The following is a 27,376-nucleotide window of genomic DNA, read 5'->3' as shown; positions in this document are numbered from 1 at the left end:
ATAAGCTACAATTTTAGGACATACTTCAGATTTAATTGATAGCGAAAACTTTATTCCTGAAGTTAACAGTTGAACATTTTATCTAAATTTCTAAATTTTAATTTCTGTTTCTGTCAATTATTACACATGTCGAGAAGTTCATGCAACTTGCTTTAAGGCTAAATGCCACTATCAACTAGTTTCAAGAAGTGTATACTATAACCCGAAATTTGGATATGTCCAGACTTCAATATGTCTATTATACCAACATATATTAGCAACGTTTTCAATTATTGGGGCTTTCGTGAAGCTCTGCACTTGACTCGTATCAATAAACTTGCATATATGCGTATAATGTTGTAAATTTGCTAATAATATAGAAAATAATATTATATCAATATTAATGTGTGAAATATAAAAGTATGTAATTTATTCACGGGCATTTTTTGTCCTTACTACCTTGTTTTTTTAAAGGTTTATTGGCTTTACAAACAAGTACATTAGCCAGCTATCATGTCAAGCAAGTAGTAATATAAGAGAGCAAACTTATCCCTTACATATAAATATATGAATATATCTATATATTTATAATATATACGTATTTGATATCATGGTGTTTTACATAAAAAGTGCATTATTTGATATCACCATCTTTCTATGTTATTCAATATCTTTATTTTTATATATTTATGTATACAACCTGTCTAATGGTAAACTATACGGTAATGGATTTTTCTTGAATATATATACAGGGTGTCCCAGAACATAACGTCAAGCAGAAACGGGTGATCTCAGCTGTCCTGAAAAAAATTAGAAGAAAAAATCCCACGTGGTTTGTAAATTATGAGCTTGCATGTGCAACCAAGAGCTTTGACCACTTTTTGTTTATTGTCATTAATTAATGTCATTTAAACTTTGGAACCGTAAACGTGAATAACGTTTCTAGGACCACGGTAAAGTTGCCCCAAATTTTTGAGAATTCATACTTTTTGTTGAACTTTGAATTTAATTTTTATTTTAAATCAGTCTACTTTGAAAGGCCCTTCTTCAAAAAAATGTAGTAAAGTTGGCGTATTTAATCAGGATTGTGAAATGATAAAATACTATAAAAATTATTATTAAAAAAAACGGGTAAAAAAATTAAAACCTAAAGAAATTTACAATACAAAATTTTAAGGTTTTTTTACACACAAACTTTATGAAATTCGGCGCTTAACCATCGTACTACTATGGCACAATATGCATTAATATCAAGTAAGCACTGTTTGTCCCACAACCTTCTAATTTAATTTTACATCAATGCTACAACATTTTATACTCTAAAACATTATATTAACCCCGTCCACTCGGATGCTGCCGCTACGGCGGCAAAATACATATGAATCTCGCAATTCGCGAGTAGAAAGGGTTAAACTTTACTTATTTAAAATTGTTATATTTTCGCACCAGTAAATAAGATATAGATAATTAAATGAATCCAGAATTAGGGGTGCTTTTGAGTCTCTTAATTAAATTATTGTCGATATACAATTTTAAATTAAATTTATGACAACACAGTCTTTTGTATCGTCGCCAACTTTTTAACTTCTTGGATATTATTTGGCTCAAAAAGCATTTTTTTACAATGTTGCAAACTAATTGTCAGAGTTATAGCTTCAAACTATTTATATATATATATATATATATATATATATATACGTTTTCGCCTATCTCATCTCATTATTTCTTCGACTAAAAACTTTTGCGCAAAACTGTCAGTTTTAATATTTTCTCCGCGAAAACAATTATTTTAAAAGAAAAGTATCGGAAATGTGTCCGAGATAATAATTGCAGCATCACTTGAACGTAACATTTTGCAACAAATAGTAAACCCGACTCGCTGTACTGTTTATAGTGCAACGTTTTAATTTATGCCTTTGTTCACAATTTTTTCTGTAACATTTATGTATGTATGGATACAATTTTTCGTCCACGTTTTTGGGTGCACGGATCGACCGATTGGAATGGTTCAAAAAACATTCGATTCCTATTGATAGGGAGATGTGCTGATTATTTTTTGGCAAAGGCAGGTCCAGCTGTTTCGGAGATATGAAGCAAAGAGTGCAGAAAATAGAAATCGAGTTTTTGAGAGATCGGAGCATCAGATTTGAATGATCAGATTTGAAAGAGCATTCAATTCGTAATGACATGGAGAAGGGGTGATTAGATTTTGGTAAAGGGAGGTCTAGCGGTTTCGGAGATACAGAGCTAAATGTGCAAAAAATGGCAGTTTTTGAGTGAACTAAGCGTCCGATTTAAATGATTCAAAAAACTTTCTGCTTGTTTTAACAAAATAATTGCTTTTGGAAAAAAATATTTAATTTTTTTTTTCAAATTTTTTTTGTATATCGAAAATAATTCTGATTTTAATTGTAATTCTGACTAAAGTTCTAATATACTTTAAACAAATATTTTCAACTTTGCAATTCAGCTTATATAATTCTTATAAATATTAGACAATGTTACAATATTCATAATAATCTATTTGAAAACATTCAATATTCCTCGAACATTTCGTTACGATACTGGAAGTTCCAGCAATTTGCCTTAAGGCACGATGCCATACACACCACTAGTTTAAATATTCTTTTTTACGTAATTAAGGAAAAACCGATTAAGATAAAATGACAAGGTTGTAGATTTTCATTTATTTCACTATTTATAAAATAAGAATTAAATTAGAAACATGTTATGTTGATAAATATTAATTATTAATTTATTATTATTAGCATTAATAATTCTATCAAAATTTACACTTTGCCAAATTTTTGTATAGGTTTTTTAAACATTCAAATGAAAGTAGTTATTAATTAAAAAGGATTGTTTTTTCTAAGAAATATTTTTTTCCAAGTGCACCTGTGGAAAGATTTTAAAGGTTTAAAATAAATAAGCGAAGATTATTTTGAGAAGTTTTATTATATTAAACATAACATTACATTGTTTAACATATTTATTAGATATATTTTAATAATTTTACTTATAACTAAATTGCAACTTTGTTCCACGCCACCCATGAGGTCAAGTTGCCAGGCGCGTTTTTTTTAATGTGGTATCGCCACAGAAATAGATACTTTTATTCATATTTACGTATCTAACATTTCACATGGAAATGGATATGGTGTAAACACTACTAAGTATCGACTTCTGCAGCCCTAGTCCACCTAATCTAACTTATAAACTAAGTACATATAAAGTTATAAACTTATAAAATTATTTCTAACTGAGCCCAATGCACCGCGAAAAAGCCCCCGCGAAATAATCGAATGAACCCAAAAATCGCCTTTAAAAACCCCCTAGAACCTTCCGTTGCATAGAATAAAATTAATATAAATGTGTATTTTAGTACAATAACGGTGAGTTTAAAGTTATAAAAAAAAAAGTAATTACATGATGTACCCCCCTCGATCCATCATGTAAAGACTTGGAAAAAACTTCATAGTTTCCCAGGCTATGAAGTGTAAGGGCAAATCATTTTATGATCTGCAATAGTTAATTAATTAATGTTAAAGAAAATCCGCGAAAAAATTGGAAGGTTCACCCCATTACCAGCAGGCCTGCAAAATAGAAATTAAGAATCGCGATTAACTCGAAAAAACGTATGACCGTTTCAAACCCAAAACGCCATCCCAACCTGATCCTAACTGAAGATTAATACAGTACAATAAAAATAATATAATATAACTTACAATACAACAACACTAATATAATATAATTAAAGTCTTTTTCTCACATTTCATCTGCATTTTATACATGTCGTCCAATTGTTTTTCTGGTTTGTCTTGAGTATATAACTTCTTATGATCCTGGTTGTATAATTTTTCTCCTGGTTGGTCTTGAGTACACAACTTTTGGTGATTCTGGTTGGTCTTGAGTTCACAATTTTCTTGCAATATTCTTGAAAAACACTTGCTATAACAAAGGTGAAAAAAAACACGAACATCCGTGGTAATAATATGGATAAACATACAAACGGGGCCCCGGTAATATTATTATCAGAATAAGTAATAACTAACTGATATCTAATTACTTAATACTAATAATATAAGTACGAGAAAACCTTTACATATGCACGTTCTCTTCTGGTGGCCATTTGGCAGTCCTGGTACATCAAATATGGTTGGTGCAGATTTTTTTCTATGGGTTGTAGTTGTAGGTTTTTGGTATTTACTCCTCTGGTAACTAGTGGCAGTCGATTCACACTGAAATAAAAGTGTTTCATGAATTTTTCATTTAAATTAGGGTTTTATATCATCGTACCTTTTATTTAACTTAAAACAGTACATCTCCAGCAAATCGCCGTCCGGAGAGACCCATTGTGCAACGACCAACAAATTTAAATTATCACCAAAATTGGTTATAAAAATAAGTAATTTAACAAACAAATTTAAACGGGTTACTTACATCCATGAACGCGTATCAAATATAATAAAAAGAATCAAATTAAATGAAATATTTTAAAGTATTTATGTAATCATCAATATATATAGTAAACAAATGTAGTAAATTATTTAGATGAAAGTACATGTATTATTTACAGACTACAGTGCATGGAGATGCGCCATTTGTGGGAAAAACTTTGCAAGCAACCATACACCCACAAAAAATTAATAGATTAATATATTAAATTAATTTAATATTTAAACGCGAACTATTTGAACCTATCGTGGGGGGTAGGCGATAGGAACATATTAAAAAATCGCGAAACGCGGCTTTAAAACTCGTTTTAAACGAGATCAAAATTATCTATCAAAGTCCTCGTACGAATAAAAAAAGTGAAAAAAAACGGGGATGCAAATAACGAAAAATAAAACTAAGTGAATAAAAATTCAAATTATCAAATAAAAACTAATAAACAATACAATATAAAACAATTTAGTGCACAATAAATCCCTGAAGTTGTCCGCTCCTGTGCAAAACATTGTCCGATATAAATAAAACAAAAAACACTCAAGCAAAAAACATTAAAATATAAATTATATAAAGCGTTTAATACAAAGATGTGTCACCAATTTATTTTGATTTTAAGTCAATAGAAAATCAAGTCAAATCGAATCAATCAAAACACTATATATGAAGTTATTACATAATAAGGATTAATTTTAATAGACTTACCATTGGAAAGGTCACCTCGATCTCCAAATACACAATGATGTGGTATTGGGCTTCGAGCTATTTATATTGGGTCAAAAGGATGATAAATTTATGAATTGTTACCAGATGGTGTTAAAATTCCAATACTGTTATCGGATTAGTTTGTGGATTTGAAATGTTGAGGGCGCAACAGGAAAAATTTGTAACACCTCTTAATCAGTAGGAAGTCGTGTGTTGTCGAGTAAACACCTGTGCAGTTGACCAGTATATATATATATATATATATATATATTTATATGTGTGTGTGATTAAAGTAAAATGATGCTAAATCTCCCGATGCAAATCAAAACCCAAACGAAATTCACGTTCCGTAAGGGTCAATAATATATGTTAAAAAGACCAGAGATAATTACTAAATCGGTTTCATTTACCCTGACAATGAGAATATCCCCTAATTAAACACGTGATTTCAAATTGTTAATTTTTTTCATAAAAATAATTCATACGTCGTATAGGTTAACAGCTCGGTGATTAGATCATAACACAGGTGATCCTTCCATCCATATTTTTGTCACGTGGGACTGCGTCATTGATATTTGAAAGAAAATATTAAATACTATAAAAATTAGATAGCATAAAAATAAAACATTATGTTTTATTCAATCTAAAGTTTTAAACATAATTTATTATTGATTTAAATACTGTATTATTACCGGGATTAGATTTGTGATATAACTATGTGTAATGGTACTTTGCATTTAGGAAAGTTGTGTGAACTACTGGACATGTGTAAATAATTGACTTAATCAGTAATAAATCATTATACTAATTTGTGTTATAATAATATTTTGGCGTGAACAAGAGTAAATATAGAATTGGATATAAGCGATCAAATGGATCATATATTCTCTTATTGGAAATGTACTGCAAATTGGCGTTTGCTGCAGTTACATATATGTAGTGTATACATTTTTCTGGTTAACTATTATTTTATTTTCATGATTCATAAGCTTTTTTTATGAAAATAATTATTTTTTACTGATAAATATTTTCTATATTTTAGGCATATGGAATGTTTCCTTTTTACGGATATATTAAAAAAAAATTTTTATGCATTCATACTTTTTTAATTATTTGAATTATTAAATTTATATGAAAATTTAAAGAATTCACTCCTCATGTTATATACATATAGATAACATTTGTTTGTTATTTTTCTACGAGTGTGGATGGTTGTGCACTCACCTTTTTTTGTATTATTTGATTTTGTGACTAATTCATCGCATTTGAGGGAAGTTTTTCTGTATTTCCACGCAGATAAATATTCAATTTACCATCTTTATTTACTTGTCTCTAAGGAAAATTAACAAAATTATGGCTGATCAAAAAATAGTTACACATCCGTTTCCTTACAACTTATTTAAAAACAAAACTAGTGGGGTGGGTGGCATCGTGCCTTAAGGCAAATTGCTGGAACTTCCCGTACCGTAACGAAACGTTCGAGGAATATTGAATGTTTTCAAATAGATTATTATAAATATTGTATTATTGTCTAATATTTATAATAATTATATAAACTGAATTGCAGAGTTGAAATTATTTGTTTAAAGTATATTAGAACTATAGTCAGAATTAAAAATAAAATCTGAATTATTTTCGATATACAAAAAATTAAAAAAAAAAAAAAAAAAAAAAAAAAAAAAAAAAAATGGTACAAAATTTTTTTTTTCCAAAATTAATTATTTTTTTAAGACAAGCAGAAAGTTCTTTGAATCAATTGAATCGGACGCTTAGTTCTCTCAAAAACTGCCATTTTTTGTACATTTAGCTCTGTATCTCCGAAATGGCTGGGCCTGCCTTTGCGAAAAACTAATAACCTTTTCTCCCAATCATTACTAATGGAATGTTTTTTAGATCATTCAAATCGGATGCTCCGTTCTCTCAAAAACTCGATTTCTATTTTCTGCACTCTTTGCTCCTTATCTCCGTAACTGCTGGACCTGTCTTTGCCAAAAACTAATCAGCTCTTCTCCTTATTAATAGGAATCGAATGTTTTTTAAACCATTCAAATCGGTTGATCCGTACGCCCGAAAACGTGGACGAAAATTTGTATCCATACATACATACACACACACACACACACACACACACACACACACACACATCCATTTTTTCTGAGGTATGCCAAAACGTTCAGAAACCTTCAAAACGTCGAGAAATGTAAAAAATTTCAATTCCGATTTTCGGCCCATTACAATAACTTACCCTACGGGAAGTTAATAATAAATAACATTTAATACTAAAAAATTATACAGTGTTGACCTAGCATGTGCTAAAATAAACTAATCAGGCATATCAGAAGGAATTAAAGAAATAAATCTCAGAGCCTTACAAAAAAATTATTAACTACTGATAGCTTTTGAAAGTGAAAACATAAACTTTGCTCATTTATACTGGTGGAATATAAAAAGTTGAAAAAAGATTCTCGAAATTTTCTAAGGTCAAAAATTTTGTGTTTTGCATGTCTTTTGAGAGACCAGTCTTATGGCTTTGAACGCGCTGACTTTGTGTGCCAAAGTCGCGAGTACAAACCCGCACTCTGGACAGCCTGATATCGTGCAGTATCGATCCCCACTAGTTTAATATTCTATTAAATATTTAGAAAATATATACAAAATGAAATAATCTACATTGAATCCTGATATCAAAATACCCCACAACTACCCATTGTCAGTATTCTCATGAACAATAATATAGAATGAAAAATGTACTCAACGGGCAAATTTATTTTGCATTGAATTTTATTTGGGTGAATACAGTATGCTACGTACTATATATAGTGCACATTGTATATATATATATATATATATATATATATATATATGCGTAAACCTCGCTATTTTACAAAATGATTGACATTTTCCATTACGAGTGATTCGAAGCCATCGGACCGTCGGTTTCGGTTTATACGGTTCTGGAATATAAATATCAACTTTTTTCCTCATACAAAATCCCTTGTACGCCTAATACACACAGGGATATATATATATATATATATATATATATATATCGACGTTATTTATTGAAAATGATGTTTTGCGCAATTTAGCAGCATTTTGAAGAAGTGTTAAAGATCACTTACCTTAAGATGCAGTAACTTTGTTTCTACTGGAAGTTCAAATTGTTTTAAACCGAAATTATGTACCTTACCAATTTTGATTATATGGCTCAAGACTAGTATGTCTTAAAATAGACACTTTGATATATTACTTATCATAATTACAAAAATGGTAAAACAAACAGTACGTCCTGTAAAGGCACTAATTCCTGTGTATCACTAATTTATAGCACCTTCCGATTTCATGAATAAATTACTAATATAAAATTGATAAAAATATTAATAAAATCTTTGTTTTTATCAATAAATTTGCCGAGTTTGGTAATATTTTTTGGCCAATTTTGCCGAGTTTGGTATTATTTTTTGTAACTTAAAATTTTATTAGACTTTATATATTTTTGATTATAATAGATGTAATGACGTAAATTATATTGAAATAACAGGATTATATTGTAAATGGTACACGTTGTAAACTCTTTGAATGTACTAATTTACTTTAAAATGTCTAGTAAAAGGATAAATACTAAATTTGGTGTTTTTTTAATAACATTTTGTGCTACAAATATTTCATGTATTGGGCCATCAGTGGCGATATCGGTTCGAAGCACCAACTAGTCCTGGGTTCGCTGGTTCGATTCCCGTTACCGCCAAAGCCTGACATCAGGCAACTTTGATGTCAAATTTCCACTTTACGTTATAGATCTCAAATATAGCCTCAAGAGAAAATCGCCTCTCGTGGGTATAGTTGCATATATAATATAAATGTTAGCAAATACTTCGATTATAGTTAATTAGTCATAATTGGGTTGGACAACTACTGGGTTGCCATCCATTCAAAAAATCTATATCATAAATTCAAAACAATTACAGAAAATCCTAAGTAAGACAGATTGTAATTAAAATTGTAAAAAAATATCTTTCATGTATTCATTACCAAATCTGCGTTTCTAAATCGTGCACGAAATTTTATGTATAAATTTATTTTCGTTCGGAGATATAATGTCATCAAATTTATATAAAAATGTCGTTTTATTTCGGTCGACATTTCGCATTTGTTTAAGAATAAAATCAAGCAAAATAGATGTTAATTTTAGACGGCTCGTGCGGACGTTCGGCCAATTTTCGAAGATCTTTATAATACTTGTTGTCATTCAATCTTTTTGATATTGAGCCAATAGATATAGAAATATATATATATATATACGAGTATATATATATATATATATATATATATTTATATATATATGTATATTTATAAATCATAAATGTTTTTCCCGAGTCGTCCAATTCAAAATATAATTTATAATATAATATTTACATGTTTACAAGACAGGTGGTGCGATATTAATATTTTGTAAATAAACGAAGTGCGAAAATATTTCAATTTGCAAATTTTCTCAAGAAGTCTTATCGGTTTTGGGTATTTGTTCTTATATTAGACACTTCTAGGAATAATTTGCCCGATGTATAAAGTTGTGGAACAAATGGTGCATCATGTAGAAGAGAAAAATGAGATTACTGTATATGTATGACATGACATGATAAAACATACTTTTACTCCAAACTTTGGCAAAAAAGTTATTAATTATAATAGTTATTATAATAGATAATATGAGGAATAATAGATATTATGAGGAACAATAATAATGTAGTGCAAACTACATTTTGGTTTGTTGAACTCTTTGAAAAGAAGACTAGTATCAAATTATTCGCCTCATGCTACAAGTCTGATAAATTCCACAATAACTTAAAATTTGAAAAAAAAGATTATTCTTATAGATATATTTAGTAATTCTTGCATTAATAGACACTTTGAGAAATATTATAATGAAAATATTGAAGATTGTAGTTTAGACATTAATTCTTAAAGAGCTCCTTGGGGGGCTTCCATTAATCACATGAGGGGGAGTAGGGGTTTCACAAAAAATCACAAATTATCACGTGGGGGGTGGGATATAGTAAGATATTACGTGTATTTATTTTTCACCTAGATTTTTTTTTAAATCAGAAATTGTAAAAAAAATTTCTTGCAACTTAAAATACACGTGATGTTTGGTGGGGGAGGGTTGGTAATTTTGAATATCACCACGTATCAGCAAGGGGTACGAAAAGTCCTCAAAAAATCGATCACGTGATTAATGGACGCCCCCTTGCTAAGAGTGCACTAATTTTCTACGTCGTATAAGGATGCTAATAAAATCTACCAAGGCTCAAAGATTTTGGGAAAAGGTTGATAATTTTGGTAATAGATAGTTTGATGATATCTGGACTTTATTTTGATGTTTTTGTTTTGAATTGTATGTCCTGTAGGGCTCTTCGAAATGTACTGCTACAATACGTCACGAATTGTTTATTGTCATATTATATCCAGATGATAAAATGTACAAGATATGCTGATATAAACAGTAATCCAAAATTACAATTCCAAAAGCATTTATATTAGGCAAGTGGTATAAAAATATAATAAACAAACAGAATTTAATAATTATTATTTTATTTTATTCTATATATATATAATATAATATATATAATATATATATATATATATTTCTAGTCCATTTAAATTAAATTATTTTTTTATGTATTGTTACAAAGATCAACATATTTTTCTCATAGCTTATTTTTCCATGAATTACCAGTTTAAACTATAAATTTTATTTTATTTTCCCTTACAATTGATGTTCGCAAATAATAAGTTTGTGTTCATTTCTGGGTCAATCTCGCGCCCGGGAGGAGTGACACGATGGGGGCCTTGCGGGCCTGGGGGGCCCCGCCCAGAGGTTGCGACTCTGTTAATTTAGTGCACCTTCGCACGAACCGAACATCAATTCTATAGAATTCGAAACTGTGGATCTAAATATTTAGGGGATGAAGAATTAGTTAGATTTTATTTGAATACAGATAATGCTTTCTGTTGAGCTCGTTGAAAATGTCATAGGTTGATTGATGTTGAAAGCTTAAAATAAAACCTTAACTGTCTAGCGTGTAGATTTTGATAAATAACTTGAAATTTTGTTACAAAAACCATTAATTTTAGTATTTGTCATTATTCTAGAAACTTTTAAGTATAACATACTCAAATAAAAAAAATGGTGCTCGAATGGTTTAACCAGATGAGCATTTTTGATATAACAATTTTTTTTTACCAATATTTCTTGAACTACAACATTTGTGATATATAGGACGCAGTAATTATATAATACCCATAAATTTTGGCATCCTATACTTAAAATTCTATAAAAAGACTAATATTGATTTTTCTTCCTAAAATTTTGAACTGTAAGGGGCTTTATCAAAGTTGGGAAAGACATCTCAAGAAGGCAATGAATTATCTATACACCAAACTCAGTAGTAGACACGGTTTATGCTATGATTTTGTAATTTAAGTCTTATATAATTTAAAGTGTATACTTTGATGGCAAATACTAACAATTTAAGTTTTTAATAAATAATTTAGTTATACCAGTTTTCATCAAAATGTGCTGCAAACATTGTGTGGATATATACAATACTATAATATTGGGTGATAAATTTGATGAGATCTACAGAACGTATAATTTGTTGTATTACTTTGTAATTTTAGTACATATATTGTTTCTTGAGATATCTGTTATTATGGCTAATGCTGTATTTAATAAGTTTTCTAAAGATATTTTGTTTTAAGAGCTCTTATCAAACTGTGTTCTAAACTACAATATACCGTTTGACGAGGTATTTACATTTACTTTACAGGACACAATGTTTGTACAACAGTTTTGTAATTTTAGTATTTTGATCTCCAAAGTGTTTTGTACAGTAAAATACAATGCAATAGATAATTAGTTTAACATAATTTGAAGTTATAAAATATTTTAACAAAATCTGTTCTTCCTATATTTGATTGTTATCATTGATGGCGGATTACATTTTTGACGAGCTTTACAGATTGCACAGAATTCAAGAAATGTCGTTAATGACGATAAATACTAAAATTGATACGTTCTAAATCAAAATTTTGACTTGTAGCAACTCTTATGAAAATGGGCTTTTAATATGTGTATATATATAACATGTGGGCCATTGGCAGGATGTTTAGGACTTTCTGTAAACTTGTGTTTTCAACACTTTATAACTCAAAATGTCTCTTCAGCTACAAATAGCAAAGTTGATATTGTTCAAAGCAAAATATAATGTTATAAATAATTTTCTGCAACAAGTGCATGCAGATGTCACGTCTAATCAATACATTGAACTCTACTGACGAGTTCGTCGTAGAAAATCTTTAACAACTTCTGGTCTGCTAAAACGGGGTCATATGTCTTGATATCTGCAAAATATAGCTTTAGAAACTTTCCAACTCCGATATGGGATATAGATGCTAAACTAGGTTATCGCCGACCCGAAAATAGACCAACAACATTATAAGGGATAAAAAACTGCTGGAAATAATATTATACCAAATTCGGCCCTGAATAATAATTATTATTTTCTTTCGACCGATTTTTGGCAACGTCGATGATGATGTCTCTTTTATAAAATACTATTTTTGAACTATTCGAAATAGTATTTTAAATGCGTTGTCTCCTCCTGTTGTCGCTTCGAATTATAAATCTTTCGTTTTATACAAAAAGAAAACGTACTCGTACACCTTGCTAAGATATAAGACAAAGGCTAAAAATATGTACTAAAAATAGCACAGCTTCTATGATACTACAATTTATATATATATATATATGTATATATATATATATATATATATATATAATTGAAGAATCTTGAAATTGGGTGCTATTTGTTGTTTTATTATAAGTATATAAATAAATTAGTGGTGTATGGCATCGTGCCTCAAGGCAAATTGCTGGAACTTCCCGTACCGTAACAAAATATTTGAGTATTAATAAATGTTTTCTAACATATTGTTATAAATACAGTAACTTTTATTATTTTTATTTTATAAAAAGTAAATAAACAAAACTAGATCAATCATTGTTAGAATCAAGAATCTCTAATCTCATATTTTAAAAAATTATATAAACTTAATTAAAAGTTAAAATTATTTATTTAAAGTATATAAGTGATGTTTAGAATTTTAGCTAGAATTAGAATTAAAATCCGAATTATTTTTTGATATTAAAAAACATTTTTTTTGGAAATTAAAAAAAAATTAAATAAAAAAAATTCTTTCCCCAAAAGCAATCGTTTCGTCAACACAAGCAGAAAGTTTTTTATATCATTGGAATCGGAAGCTTATTTCTCTCAAAAACTGCTATTATTTGCACATTTAACTCTATATCTCCAAAACTGCTGAACCTGCTTTTGCCAAAATCTAATCACCACTTCTCCCCATCATTTCGAATCAAAGGTTTTTTGATCATTTAAATCGGTTGATCCGTTCTCTTAAAAACTGACATTTTTAGCACTTTTTGCTCCTTAACATCGAAGCCGCTGGACCTGTCTTCGTCAAAAACTAATCAGCACGTCTCCTCACCAATAGGTATCGAATGTTTTTTGAGCCATTCAAATTGGATGATCCGATTTGAATGACGAAAAATTGTCTTCAGACATAGAATTGCGTAATTTGTTTGTCGATATCTTCTACAGTTGCGACAAAAAACGACTTTGAAAAAAGGGACCACTTTGACATATTTTCACTGATATCCCGGCCAAATAATGAGCTACGGATTTGAAATTTGGTATATCGGATTTTCTCGAAAATACCTATAAAATGTCATCAAAATAATTTAAATACCAGGGTGGGACCAATTCTGTATGGAAACACGCCCATACCCTTTCGAGACTTGAGGTATTTAGCATAGTTTAACATAAATACTTTTGATAAGATCTAATGATATTTTCAAGAAGCTATAACTTTAAAATATTATTTTTCAAGGTATCTGTTATAGCAGCAAATCATAACATTTAAATTATAAGTGAACAATTATAAGGAAACATTCAAATTTTATAATTTGCCTAAGCTGTGTTTCTTGTAATGGCAAAACTAAAATCGACGAAGTCAAAATTTATTATTATTATTGTATAATTTGCCCCATGGTTTGTCCTTCAGTGCTAAAAGCACTATCTATCGCAATTCCGATTGTGACGGCGATAAATTTTTAAAAAAGGTTTTCGGTTTAATTGGATACGACGACGAGAGATGGGAGAAATAATTCTAGTACGTTTTAATGCTTTTTTCGATATAAATTTATGAGAGACGACTTTATTTATTACACCAGGAGATATAGACTGTTAAACATATAATCATATTAAGTGTATTAAATAGATGTATTTAAGTAAATCGGAAATTTAAGTAGAAAAAATCGCTCTATTCCCTGCTTCATAAATATATCATTGTTATCACATCACAAACAGTTATATTGACAATAAAGTTCAATCAAATATTTTGTTATATTATGATACAGAAATTTCGATATTAATTTATAACAGGTGCACAGGGTCCTAATCGATGGTTTATATCCATCCACAAGTATAGCATTGAAACCAAACTCCAATTAGTGGATTTGGCTTGGGGCCAAAACCGCAAACTGATTTCTCGATTTACTACTCAACTATTCGATGTTTACTAAACACGAAATTTTAGTGTCGAGAGAATTGGAAACTTTATTATCATTAGAGTATAATTGACTTGCCGAGAAATTATGCACCGGAATATATAATGAATGTGATGTAAACGGTGCGTCCTGCAGAGCTCGTTGGAAAATATAATACTCTCTGCAAATCTAAACTTTGGAAAAAATGTATTTGTTTGGCAGATATTGAAGATTGCAATACAAACGGTTCGTGATGCAAAGCTTTTCGAGAAGATCATTGGTATCAAATGAGATTGCTGTATTGTGATTTTGATAAAACCTACTGTGAACTGAAAGCTTTGCTAGAGATGTCATAAGGGATAATACATACTTTGAGACAAATTGCACTCGAACTTGTAATTTGTATAATATAGGCTATGTTCTGAAGAATTTTTAGAAAATTACAGCACTGTGAATAATTTTGATAAACCGTAAATATCGGAGTTAAATTGAATTTCAAAACAAACTGTGCGTCCTGCAGATAAAAGTTTTCCTTTTAATGAAAAACATAATTTTATTCGAATAGTATTATTCTTTTTAAGCATTTAGGTATGTATACAATTTTCGTTCACGTTCTCGGGCGCGCCGATCAACTAATTTGAAAAACATTCAATTCCTATTGATAAAGATAATCCAAAAAACATTCAATTTGTAATGACGGGGAGAAGTGGTGATTAGTCTTTCGCAAAGGCAGGTCCAGCCATTTCCGGAGATACCGTGCTAAATGTGCAAAAAATTGCAGTTTTTAAGAAAAATTCAAGCATTCGATTTGAATGATTTAAAAAACTTTCGCTTTGTGTTGACGAAACGATTGCTTCTGGGAGAAAAAAAATCGAAAATAAATCGATTTTTTTTTTCTAGCTAAAGTTCTAAAGCTCATACATATTTATATATATATATATATATATATATATATTCTTTGAGATGTTACTCTAAATTACTTATAAAATTTAAGAAGACTTATAATGTCTTAAAATCATCTTTAAACTTTTCCTGTTAACCATCATCTCACCTGAAACTTTGTTAACTTGGAAACCCGAATCAAAACTTTTGCATTACACGTCTTAGTAGATAAAATCAATTATAATAATGATTATTATAAATAATAATAATAACTATAAAATTACCTATTTATTATATTTATTAACGTTTGTCAACAATTATTGCTTCATTTGAGTAATTTGTTCAAAATTAAATTATGAACAATTTTCTTTAACATTGGAAAGTCTTACAGCAACTCGGTATACTTGAAAATCGCGCCAGAGGATTTCGAGTTATCAACGTGTAGCACTTGGCGAAAGGAGCTTGTCGGGGGGTTCCTTCAGGATGCTTGCGAGGGGCATCTCCTTTCTGCGACACGGAGCGCCGGTAAACACTTTAGACCTAATGGAATCTGTGAAATGTTGCTACGACGATAATATTTATATTACATCACTCTGGAGTAAATTATACACCTGTGAAATATTTATATATATATATATATACTAGATGACCCGGCAAACGTTGTTCTGCCATAAAAAGTCTAGTAGAAAAATAACGAATCGATTGCAAATTGGTAAGGTATATGTATAAGTGAAAAAGTAGCTAAAAATTCATATGAACAGTTTGTTCACTGTAGAGCACGTCACATATAAATAATCCTGCATCATATTAATAGACTTTGCAATTGCCAATCTAATCTAAAGTAAAATATATAATGAATTGCCAAACGATATTAAGATGACCAATGATGACGATAAATTTAAAAGAAAAATGAAGAAATATTATAAGGAAATTGAAGACAAAGAAGACTGAAGTTATATAAAGATAGAGATATTTTTATTATAATAGATATTATATTAATGAAATGTATATATAAAATATGAAAACTGTTTTCATAATCTCTCATACCAGGCACTTCTGTCTATCTGAAATATGAAAATAATGTATTTATATATATATATATATATATATATAAATAAAAAAAATAAAAAAAAATCTGAAATGAACTAGCACATTTACAAATTCAAGATTTTGATATATTATTACCGCGCTTTTTATTCATTCAATAATTTACAACACAAAAACGATAATTCATTTTTAATTTCCCGAAGGAGAAGTTTATGTTTTTTAATTATGTTGTTGGGTGACATGCCCAGCGATTTGACTAATAATTATGACTAATATTTATGCTTTAAATTCTTAAAAAATGTAATATTTCGGCTGTTAATTGAGATTTTTAATATACCCTACCGCCTAAATGGGATCTATATGCACACGGTGAGTACAGCAAATTTTAAATCGGTTCAGTATTTTAGGCGTCCATCGCGGTCAAACATTGTGACACTAACTTTATGTGTGTGTATATGAGTGTGTGTGTGTATATGAGTCAGTTATAGAGAAAGCTCGGAGCACTAGCACCATCTGTCGCCCTGTCAGATATAATTTGAAGCTTTCGCTTGAAAGCTTCAAGTTGTGAGAAATACAATTTACTTAAGCTCCAATATGACATTACAGACGTACAGCCGAAAGCTCTTTTTATGCAAAATAATAATATATACACACACACACACACATATATATATATATATATATATATATATATGTATGTATGTATGTATGTGTGAGTGAGTACTATTGCACGGTATGTATTATTATTATTATAACAAATAAATAATCTTATCTTTTTTAAATTATTTATCTCATCCATCCTTTTGAAGATGTGTGTGTATTTATTATTTATTTTGCAAAGAGAAAATAAGATTTACATGTATGCTTGTACTAAGTGCAAATACGTAAAATTTACATAATTCGATGTATAGGGGAAATTTGGGGTTGTAATGTCATAGGTAGAGGGATGTTTTCAAAGGTGAAAAGGATCGTTATAGTTTTGGGTAGCTCTGCCCCAAATGTGGAAATTCTAGGTTTCTTTAATAAAAGATTGTACTTTTACTGTTAATAGTGAAACAAAATTTCCATTTGAATAGTTTTTTTAAGAAAACGGTATTTGCAGTCTTAATACAGCACTGTGTAAAAAATAATATAGTGTGATGTGAGGTGAGAAAAGAACTTATGATATCATCGGAATTGTGGTGGCCAGAAGATGTTGTCGAATGTGTTTTAATTTAGTAATGATTGTTGCACTTTCAGAGAGACCTATACAAACATTTCTAGTTTTTTTTTGGAAACAAGTCGCACTTACAGCTTAGTGCAGTATGTATGCAGTTAGGATCACAAGCAATAGTTCAAGAGCCATTCGATTCGTATTGTCAATAAATGCGCAGAAGAATCGAATTTTAGCATACTTAAATGGTTAAGATTTTTTATATACATGATGTATAATACACCACTAGTTCCTTAATTGCACGGTTTTATCATCGACCTCGTTTCAACATTGGCAACAATGCGTCCGTCCGTCTGTTATTCGACTGCGCAATAATAGGAGCGGAATAAATCTATTAGTACAAGCGCCGGTGGAAACAAATGCAAGTTGCATAAAAAAGTTGAATTAAATTCGATTTGGCAAATATAGCGAGGTATGTTTATTATCATATGAAGAACTCTTGGGGTTCCTATTTTAAAATTTCGGTTAAAAATAGAGCACTCGGTCGTGTCAGCGTGACAAGGAGATTCGTGTATTTTTGACACGGTCGAGATTTAATTCGGGAATGCACTTGCCGGGACATTAATCAAACTCGATTTAGAACTCTGATAAATTGTCGTTTTGCTGAAATTAAGACACAAGTGGGTCGAGGTGGGATTGAAGTTTGGAAAAATATATATTGGGCTGCTGGCAATTTCATTAAGGAAGAGTTTTTTTTAAAAAAAATACATTATTATTAATCCTAAATTTAAATTTTGGCTTAATATTTTCAACATTTAAACTTTTGTTATGTTTAATTATCTCATCATTGTTTTATATTAGTATTTTGATTTTTTGAAAAAAAAACGAATTTTTGGCATTATTGATATCTTCAAAAGTAAATGTTTACACTGTGTAACCCAAAAGTATTATTTTATCTTATTGTAAAATTGCACAGCAAGATTATCTCAGATTTTGCCTACCAATCGACTTTTCCATCGCTTTAATTTTAAATTCAATCTCGGACAAAAGATTATCGGACAAAAGAAGCGCCTGCGAAAAGTGGAATCGAATTAAAAAAAATTAATTTTAAACTGGGCCACGTCGTCTAGACCGAAACGGAGCGCCCGTGACACACAATGTGTCTGATTATTATTATTCGTCCATCGATTTTGTACTGCGATTGCGACATAGACGGCGAGCAAGGGTAAACAGTAATAATAAATTTCAATTATTTTTTCTTTCTGAAAAACTAGTCTTTTTGTTTTCACTCACCACTAGTTTGTTTCCATATGGAATTCGATCAAATTATATTGAGAAACTATTTAAATGTTTCATTTGAAAACATGTTTATTTATTTATGTGTGTATTTATTAGGTCTGACATGTGGTGGTTTCGTGCACCGCCTTCGGCTTATTAATGACATTTGGGACAATTGAAACTGTTAATGTTTCCGGCACTTAGTCACATTCGCTTTGTGACTTAGTATTCTGGAAGTGCATACTGCATAATATTGCAACAAATGCACACATGCTTATATACAGGGTGACCCAGAACACATGGGGCGATAGAATTGATAGTACTTGCCATGATAAAATATCTGATAATTTGATATACAAATGTCCAATGAACATTTTTGACCGCCACATGACATTTTTTATTGATATCTTCAAATCTTTATTGAGAGGTTATAACCGCTGGAACTGCCTTCCCAAAAATTTAATGAGTTCTTCATCTTGTCAATACAAGTAAAATGTTTTCTGAATTATTAATATCGGACGCTCCGTTCTGTCATTTGTAGTCATTTTGTTATTTCAAATACTTAAAACTTATACATGTCACAAGTATTTAGTACCTACTGATGAATAATCTTCCCAACGCACCATTTCGCTCCACATATACCAATTTTTACTCAAGTCTCACCTAGCATTACGTTCATTTCACTCCGTCAATGTCGTTAGTGCGATTTATTCCTAGTGGAGTCTCTAAATAGATTATATCTCTTTGCTCATAAATTGAGAAGGATTATCGCGGATGCTCCTGATCGCTTTACCGCCCTCCGCCGCCTTCTACCCTTAACTTAAATATCTACTCTAACGACGGTAATTTAGAAAAATCCCATTTAATGCCACTTGATGGAATGACATAGTCGATGGAAAAAGTACTGCTACATGTTGTATGTTGACTGCGTGTAATTTATAGTGCGTCGAACTTACTATCTGCTTTTGTTTAATATAAGACATATAACTTTTGATGTGTTGGTCTGATGGGAATGAAATTTTGGTGAATTCATACAAATTTTTTTTTATAATATTGTCTAACATCATAAACCCTACAGCAGCTCGGTGTACTTTAAAATTGCTTACAAAAATGTTTTTTTAATCTAACCATATGTGGAAGTTATCACAAGAGAATTTGTGCATTTATTGATTGCATCTCTTATGACTTTTAAACTTTTCGATTATTATGAACAATATGTTTGGATTTTCCACAGAGACACGGGCATATCTACCATTCAAAATCAATGGTTGCCATTAATTATAAGAACAGAATTGACGTCCATCCTAACCAACTAGCATTTTATTTATACCAAGAAGGCCTGCCGACCAGGCTCAAAAGAAAAATACCTGGAGATCTAATAATATAGTTTATTTATAGTTTTTTTTCTCCCCATTTGGTTTAGTTGTATTTTTTTATATTAACTCTAGTAGATACGCCACTGGGGGTATCTACTAATTTGTAGACAATTAATTTCAAACAATTTGTCAGCATTCTCTGCTAAATGTAATTATTTTTATAGATTGCAGAATAAAAATAAAATTAAAAAAATATATGTTTGAAAAAATGCATTGTGCTTTCCGATAATGATGCATTATCAGATCAAGTGCACGTTTTTAAATGCTATTTTGAAGTATACCGAATTACTCTAGGGGATATGTATATTCATATAGATAGGGTAGAGCGGGGCTTTAAGGAGCCTAAAAAATCCACCACCGATATTTCAAAAACCAATAAAGTTAAGAATTTTTTAATAACAATATTTGAAAGTAGAGGGAAAAAGATGTATAATCAGCCATCATTTTAAATAAACCTTAGGTAAACGGCAATGTTTGAAAATTCATAACAAAAGTATTTTCTTTTGTTATTTGTTTTGGTTGTGAGTTCTGTTGTTTAGTTTACGAAACCCCAAAATATTTCTTAGGTATACGTTATTCAATTGTTTTAAATTTTACCTAATGTCCGTCGCAATTTACCCTGCCCATGTGGTAAAAAGGACCAGGTTACAAACTTTTGAAAAACAGCAAAAATAAAACAAATTTTTACAATAATGAATTAGTTGGGATTTTTACTGAACATAGTCAGCTAGTCGTATGTTTGATACGTGTTATTTGTTGTGATATTATTGGTTTAGTTTACACAATATAATTGCTTAAAGTCAAATTGGACCTTTGTGCTCCGCCCTACCCTACGTAAATGTTGTATATTTCAGGCAGAAATTACTCCAAAATGTAGAATGTAGAATGCAAATTTTGTTTATAAATCCTCTCGTCTGTTTGTTCTGCGTTGTAATTAAATTTTCGGAATCTCAAATTTTCGAAACATTGTCCTATGTAAATTGCGACGGTTCGGGGAAATGTAAACATATAGAATAAACATAGGTATAAACAGTAACAAAACTATTAGAGATCACTTTTATAAATATTAAACTATATTCTACATTCTGTATTATGAGCCCGCTGTACTGTTTGTAGTACAACAATTTATTGAGGTGCGTTGAGTACTGTAACTATTATGGTATTGATGAGGTGTTAGAGAAATTTCTACAAAATTAAATAGTCTATAATATTTTCATTATATATATATATATATCAATATATATATATACGTGTATGTTTATGTACTCCTTCTTGTGTCTCTTCCATCCGGGTGCCCCCTGGCCAACTTTTCGCCCGACACGATTCTTTCTAATTTCCTCCAGCCATAAAGAAGGATACGACAATGCGGAACATTTAATAAATAATAAATTCAATCCACAGGAGCCTTTGTCGTTGAGTAGTAGTAGTTAGTAGAGGCTTAGGGGGCCGCCGATAAAACACGACGGTGATAAAACCATTCCTTTAAGTGTCGCGAGGACAACAGGCATGGATTATTAATCCGAGTTAAAATTGTAATATATAATATATATATATATATATATATATATATATATATATGTGTGTGTGTCATGTGTTATATATCATTGTAAGAAAGGAAGTTTGGAATTCATATTATTATCGCCTTGACGTTTTCGCGTTCCACTCACTCGAAGAATTTTTCATTTCAGGGCTGGTGGCGCCAACAATATATATATATATACATGCATATGTATATACTAGCTAACCCTGCAAAAGTAGTTTTACTATAAAAATTATTTTAATGAAATTTCTAATGTAATAAATTTCTAGTATAAAAGCTAATTGTAACAATTTGGCATAAAGTGTGCGGTACATGAGTGAAAAACTCATGCCTTTAGATACTACCCCGAATTTATTTAAAAAAATAAACATATTTTTTTCTTTTTTATAATTTCATAAATGTTTGAATATAATTTTATGTGATTTAATTTATTTTTATACAATATAGTATAAAATTGCTCAGAGCTTATAAGTTTTCGAGCTTTTTCTACAAGGCGTCTCCACCGCACCGTCTTTCGCCTCGAAATACAATAATTTTTAAAACCATTTACATTGCATTTGCCAAATTAATTCTCTGAATATCTTTTAAATACTGAAATTGATGAATCATTTCAATATAAAAAATGTTATATATATAAATATATTTTTGAAATGTTTATTTGTTTATAAATACGTGTATATTTATATAAACTGTAAAACTTGCCAATAAAATATGTTTCCGTTCTAATTAATTTATTTAAATTATTACATCCGTTTTCTTAACTTTGTTAACAAATAAAAACACTATTTTTTATTATTATTTAAAAACAATGGACAATAAATTAAATTCGTATCGTTTTATAACTTTTAACAATATTTTCGATCGTAAAATTTTATGAATCGATTCATAAAAAAATATTGCTTCTGATGACGCAGTTTGTAAATTTACATCATTTTAAATGACGTAAGTGAAAAATAGTACTATAAATTATTATTTAACAGAAATGTAAAATTTTGTTAATTATATAGATTTGTATGAAAAAACAATAATATTTATTTCTGAATAAATGCCCACAAATTTAGGACAAATATTTATTTTAAATGCAATTATAAAGTGCTATAGGTTGATTCAGAAGCTACAAGGGATATAATAAATAAACTCATCTACAAGTTACGAATAAATTTACCTTATAGTTTTTAAGTATATAAAATATTGATGTGTAGGGCTATATAATCTTAAATATAGTTGCAAACTATTTTATACTGCATATTTTGAACGTTTCAGAAGTTTCAAAGGTTATATTAAAAAATGTACATATATTGTCTTGTATTAATTTGTGTGAAATATTCATTGATTTTAAATAAATATTTAAATATACTTAGTGTATTTATAGCCGTGTGAGGTTTATTAGAGTTTTCTGTGTATATCTTGATCGCTTTTTCGTTTCAGAATAAATTAATCGATCGAAAGCTCCATCGCTCCAACGTTCGTTCCGTATTAATTTCAAATCCGATTATTCCATGATATTTTATTAATGAAGAGATTGCTGGAGCACTCGAAATTTAATTACAAATTACACCGAGAGATTTGACGAGAGTATAAATATTTCTGATAAGAATGGATCGAAAACTAATAGGAGGTGAAATGATAAATTATTATGTTAAATTTAAATCACATTTTCTCTGGCAACAATAAACTATTTCATTAGAAACACTGAAGCTTTTTGCTTATTTTAAGACTATTTATAAATAAACTTTTTAGTATTATCATTATATATTGTAACTGCATCTAGAAGATTTCTCTAACGGTGAACCAAATATTTTATTAAAATTTTTGTAGACACTTATGAGCTGTAGGTAGAATTTTGCGACTATAGAAAAATTTTATTACGAAACTGATATAATATATATATATGCTTATATATATATATATATATATATATATATATATATATATATATATTATGTGCATATATATTATGGGGATCGTGCGGGTATTATTTTAAGCCCGATTTGACTGACAGGTTGATTGAGTCGGGTCCAAGGGGGCAATTAGAGATCACGGATTCACTGTCAAAATGTTACATTAATATTTGGATAATTGAAACCAAGGAATTCGAAATTAGAATCAAACAACCAGGTTGAACTTTTTCAGAATAAGACAACTAGCTTGATTTAGATTTTTAGCACGTGCATATACTCAATTATATTAGAGTTAGAATATTACTTTACTTACTTTTATTTCCTATCTAAACTTGAATTTTTTTTTATTTTCAGTTTACTAATGTCCAGAAGCGTCCATAAACATGTATGTCAACGAAGTTGTTCTCGCCTTTTTTAAGAAGACCAAGAAGAAAACTGTAATCGACGTGCAGGATTTTTAAAAAGTTACAAGTTTGGAGTTTGTCATTGCCAATGGCGTTATTGAGTGACACAGATTCTTTACGAACAATCCAAAACAATCAATTATTGCCAAATATGGATAATACGACAAATCCCAATGATCAGGAATGGACCGACACGATCGCACTGATCGCCAAATCATCAATCATGGTGTTCATTATAATTGCAGCTATTTTCGGTAATTTACTGGTGATTGTTTCGGTGATGAGACATCGAAAGTTAAGGATAATCACAAATTATTTTGTGGTGTCTCTTGCCCTGGCCGATATCATGGTCGCCATGATGGCGATGACCTTCAACTTCAGTGTCCAGTTGACGGGACGATGGCTATTCGGTTATTTTATGTGTGATGTTTGGAACTCTTTGGATGTCTACTTCTCGACTGCTTCAATTCTGCATTTGTGCTGTATATCTGTGGATAGATACTACGCTATTGTCAAGCCTTTGAAATATCCCATAAGCATGACCAAAAAAGTTGTGGCGGTAATGATTTTGAACACCTGGATAGCACCAGCTCTCTTGTCCTTTGTGCCAATTTTTCTAGGATGGTACACGACCGAGGAGAACCAGAAATACCGCGCCGAACATCCAAATGAATGCGTATTTGTAGTTAACAAATGGTACGCAGTAATATCGAGTTCTATTTCTTTCTGGATACCTTGCACCATAATGGTGTTCACATATTTGCAAATTTTCCGCGAAGCTGATAAACAAGAAAAAGCGTTGCATACTAGGCAAGGTAAAGCCATGTTGATGCATCGGCCAAGCAGGGATTGTGGTCATAACGGCGATGTCCTGTCGGCATCGGGAGGCTCATCAAAGACTTTGACGTTGCACGAGATTCCCGATGAGCCTTTAAATACGCCAACCAAGGACAAGAACATAATCAAGATGAAACGCGAGCATAAAGCTGCACGTACCTTAAGCATAATCATGGGTACTTTCGTATTGTGTTGGCTTCCATTCTTCTCCTGGTACCTTAGCACGTCCTTGTGTGGAGAACACTGCGATTGCCCGGATGTGGTAGTCGCTATAGTATTCTGGATCGGTTACTTCAACTCCACTTTGAATCCTTTGATCTACGCTTACTTCAACCGCGAGTTTCGAGAAGCCTTTAGGAACACCTTGCAGTGCGCGTTTTGCAGCTTGTGTAAGAACCAGCCCGTGGACCTGGATGATTTGGACACTAGGAGATCTTCTCTGCGACCATATGAGGACAGAAAAAAAAGTGTCTATTCGGAGACTTATCTGAAGCACGTCGATCGCCGGAGGAGTTCGGAGTTCGGTTCGTCGTTATGAGTGGAACTGGTGTCGCCTTATCCGGATAAGGTGACCACCAGCTTTTAGTGTCGGCGGGAGACGCTGGTGTAAGAGAACTTGCGAATAGACTACAAGTTTAGCCAATCCAATTGACAGTTTGTGATTTGATAAGGACTTCCTTGTGTTCTGTTGACTAAAGTTCTAATTTGTACATATAGTTTTAATACATCTATTTGTTGATACGAATAAACTAATTTTTACGAGTGTCCTGTGTCCCGTTTTTTCCATGGCGTTGCGACAATTTTAGGCTTTAGTTAAATGAGTGATATTATCAAAGTTTTAAAAAAATGTGTAAATATTTTGTTTTTTGTACATAAATATATATATAAATATTATAGTTATATTTAAGCAGCGATTTGCCGATGGATATTATAAACTTTAGCATAAATTTAGATAGATTTAAGAAACAAAATTAATAACTAAAAATTGTTTTAAACATTTGATTTTTTATTTCTTTATTATAAATATTATCAGATAAACATTAAAAACGCAACGTTTACGTATGAAAATATTTATAAACATATTGTGAATATTTCCTATACGTATCATATGAGGTTTGCTTGGTAAAACACGGCCTAAAATCTAGTCAAAAATCTATATAATTATTGATAAAGCTGTCTATAAATAGCATTGATTTCATTTTTATATCAATTGTAAATTGTATATTGTTCAATTCATTATAGGTATTTTAATTTATTTATTTGTAATATAAACTCATTATTTACTATTTAATTTATATATTCACTGCTATTAAATGTATAAATGTTTTATAAAAATTGATTTGTATTTAAAAAAAATAAAATAGCACTTTTTTAGTCTGTGTGATTTGAGATGTAAATATTGATTATTAAAAATTTGTCATCGTTTGGAAAGTTTTCTATTATTTTATTTAAATTTTAGGAATTAAGGTAGGTACTTTCAAAACATTTTTTCTGTAGAACCACTTTTGCTGACTTTTGTGAATGCAGAAACCATATTTTTGCGAGAAAAAAAGATATAATGCATAATTTTAATATAATTATATTATGTTATTTATAATTTTTCATTTATTCTTTATTTATGATCCATGTCTTATTTAATACAAATGTCTGCATAAAATGTTCCTTTTATCGACATATGTGAAAACATTAAGCTGAAATCTTGATTATTTGTATATCAACAACGTCGAAAATTTTTTAAGCATGCATTTTTACTATTAGAATCTATAACTATTAATTGTTTAAAGGATTTATAAAGTAGTAGTTTATTATGCTTTATCAAATTGTAATTTTGAATTCGCAGACCTTTTTATTAGCTTTTGTCAACTCTCACCAGAGCGCTGATGTCGGCCTTTCTGGTGTACGGGTCGTCATCTGTCAAAATCGACATCCTCCTTAAGATCTTTAAATCCCAACTAAAACATTACTTAATACTTAAATAAGGCTGTGATAGTGTTTAAAACTATAATATATCTTATCTTTTTAAGCCTTTAGTCACGTATTGAATGTAAATTGCAATTTCGCGCTTGCACACATTCGTAGTGATATGTAATTCAAGCTTGCTTAATACTAAACTGTTGCTGTGCTGGCTTCCAAGAAATAGTGTTTATATTATGTAAAGTCGTATTTTTTTTTGAAAATAATTTATTTGGCATAATAACAGTTT

At 30.1% G+C, this 27,376-nt stretch overlaps 2 protein-coding genes across 2 annotated transcripts; one reads left to right on the top strand and one right to left on the bottom strand.

Annotated features, from left to right (window-relative positions):
- Window positions 1-3,751: 3,751 nt before the first annotated feature.
- Window positions 3,752-5,146, bottom strand: LOC113381143. Its single transcript, XM_026620123.1, has 3 exons — window positions 5,131-5,146; window positions 4,082-4,217; window positions 3,752-3,927 (listed from the first exon to the last, which is right to left on the bottom strand). Exons 1-3 carry the CDS (start codon window positions 5,131-5,133, stop codon window positions 3,752-3,754), a joined length of 315 nt encoding a protein of 104 aa, XP_026475908.1. The 5' UTR covers window positions 5,134-5,146.
- Window positions 5,147-6,010: 864 nt separating this feature from the next.
- On the top strand, window positions 6,011-26,052 carry LOC113363421 (octopamine receptor beta-2R-like). Its single transcript, XM_026605926.1, has 2 exons — window positions 6,011-6,086; window positions 24,287-26,052. Exon 2 carries the CDS (start codon window positions 24,425-24,427, stop codon window positions 25,709-25,711), a length of 1,287 nt encoding a protein of 428 aa, XP_026461711.1. The 5' UTR covers window positions 6,011-6,086; window positions 24,287-24,424; the 3' UTR covers window positions 25,712-26,052.
- The last annotated feature ends 1,324 nt before the right edge of the window (window positions 26,053-27,376 follow it).

The sequence above is a fragment of the Ctenocephalides felis genome, unplaced genomic scaffold, assembly GCF_003426905.1.
Source record: "Ctenocephalides felis isolate EL2017-DRISC unplaced genomic scaffold, ASM342690v1 CF-g0.4_SCAFFOLD_00845, whole genome shotgun sequence".
In the NCBI taxonomy this organism is placed as follows: Eukaryota; Metazoa; Arthropoda; class Insecta; order Siphonaptera; family Pulicidae; genus Ctenocephalides; species Ctenocephalides felis.
Note: the sequence above shows the minus strand (reverse complement) of the source record. Positions and strands in the feature narration are given on the sequence as shown.

Coding starts and splice junctions, on each gene's coding strand:
- LOC113381143 (XM_026620123.1), bottom strand. Junction 3,928..4,081: donor CCAGAAGAGAACGTGCATAT/GTAAAGGTTTTC, acceptor CCTTTGTTATAG/CAAGTGTTTTTCAAGAATAT.
- LOC113363421 (XM_026605926.1), top strand. CDS start 24,425: ATGGCGTTATTGAGTGACACAGATTCTTTACGAACAATCCAAAACAAT.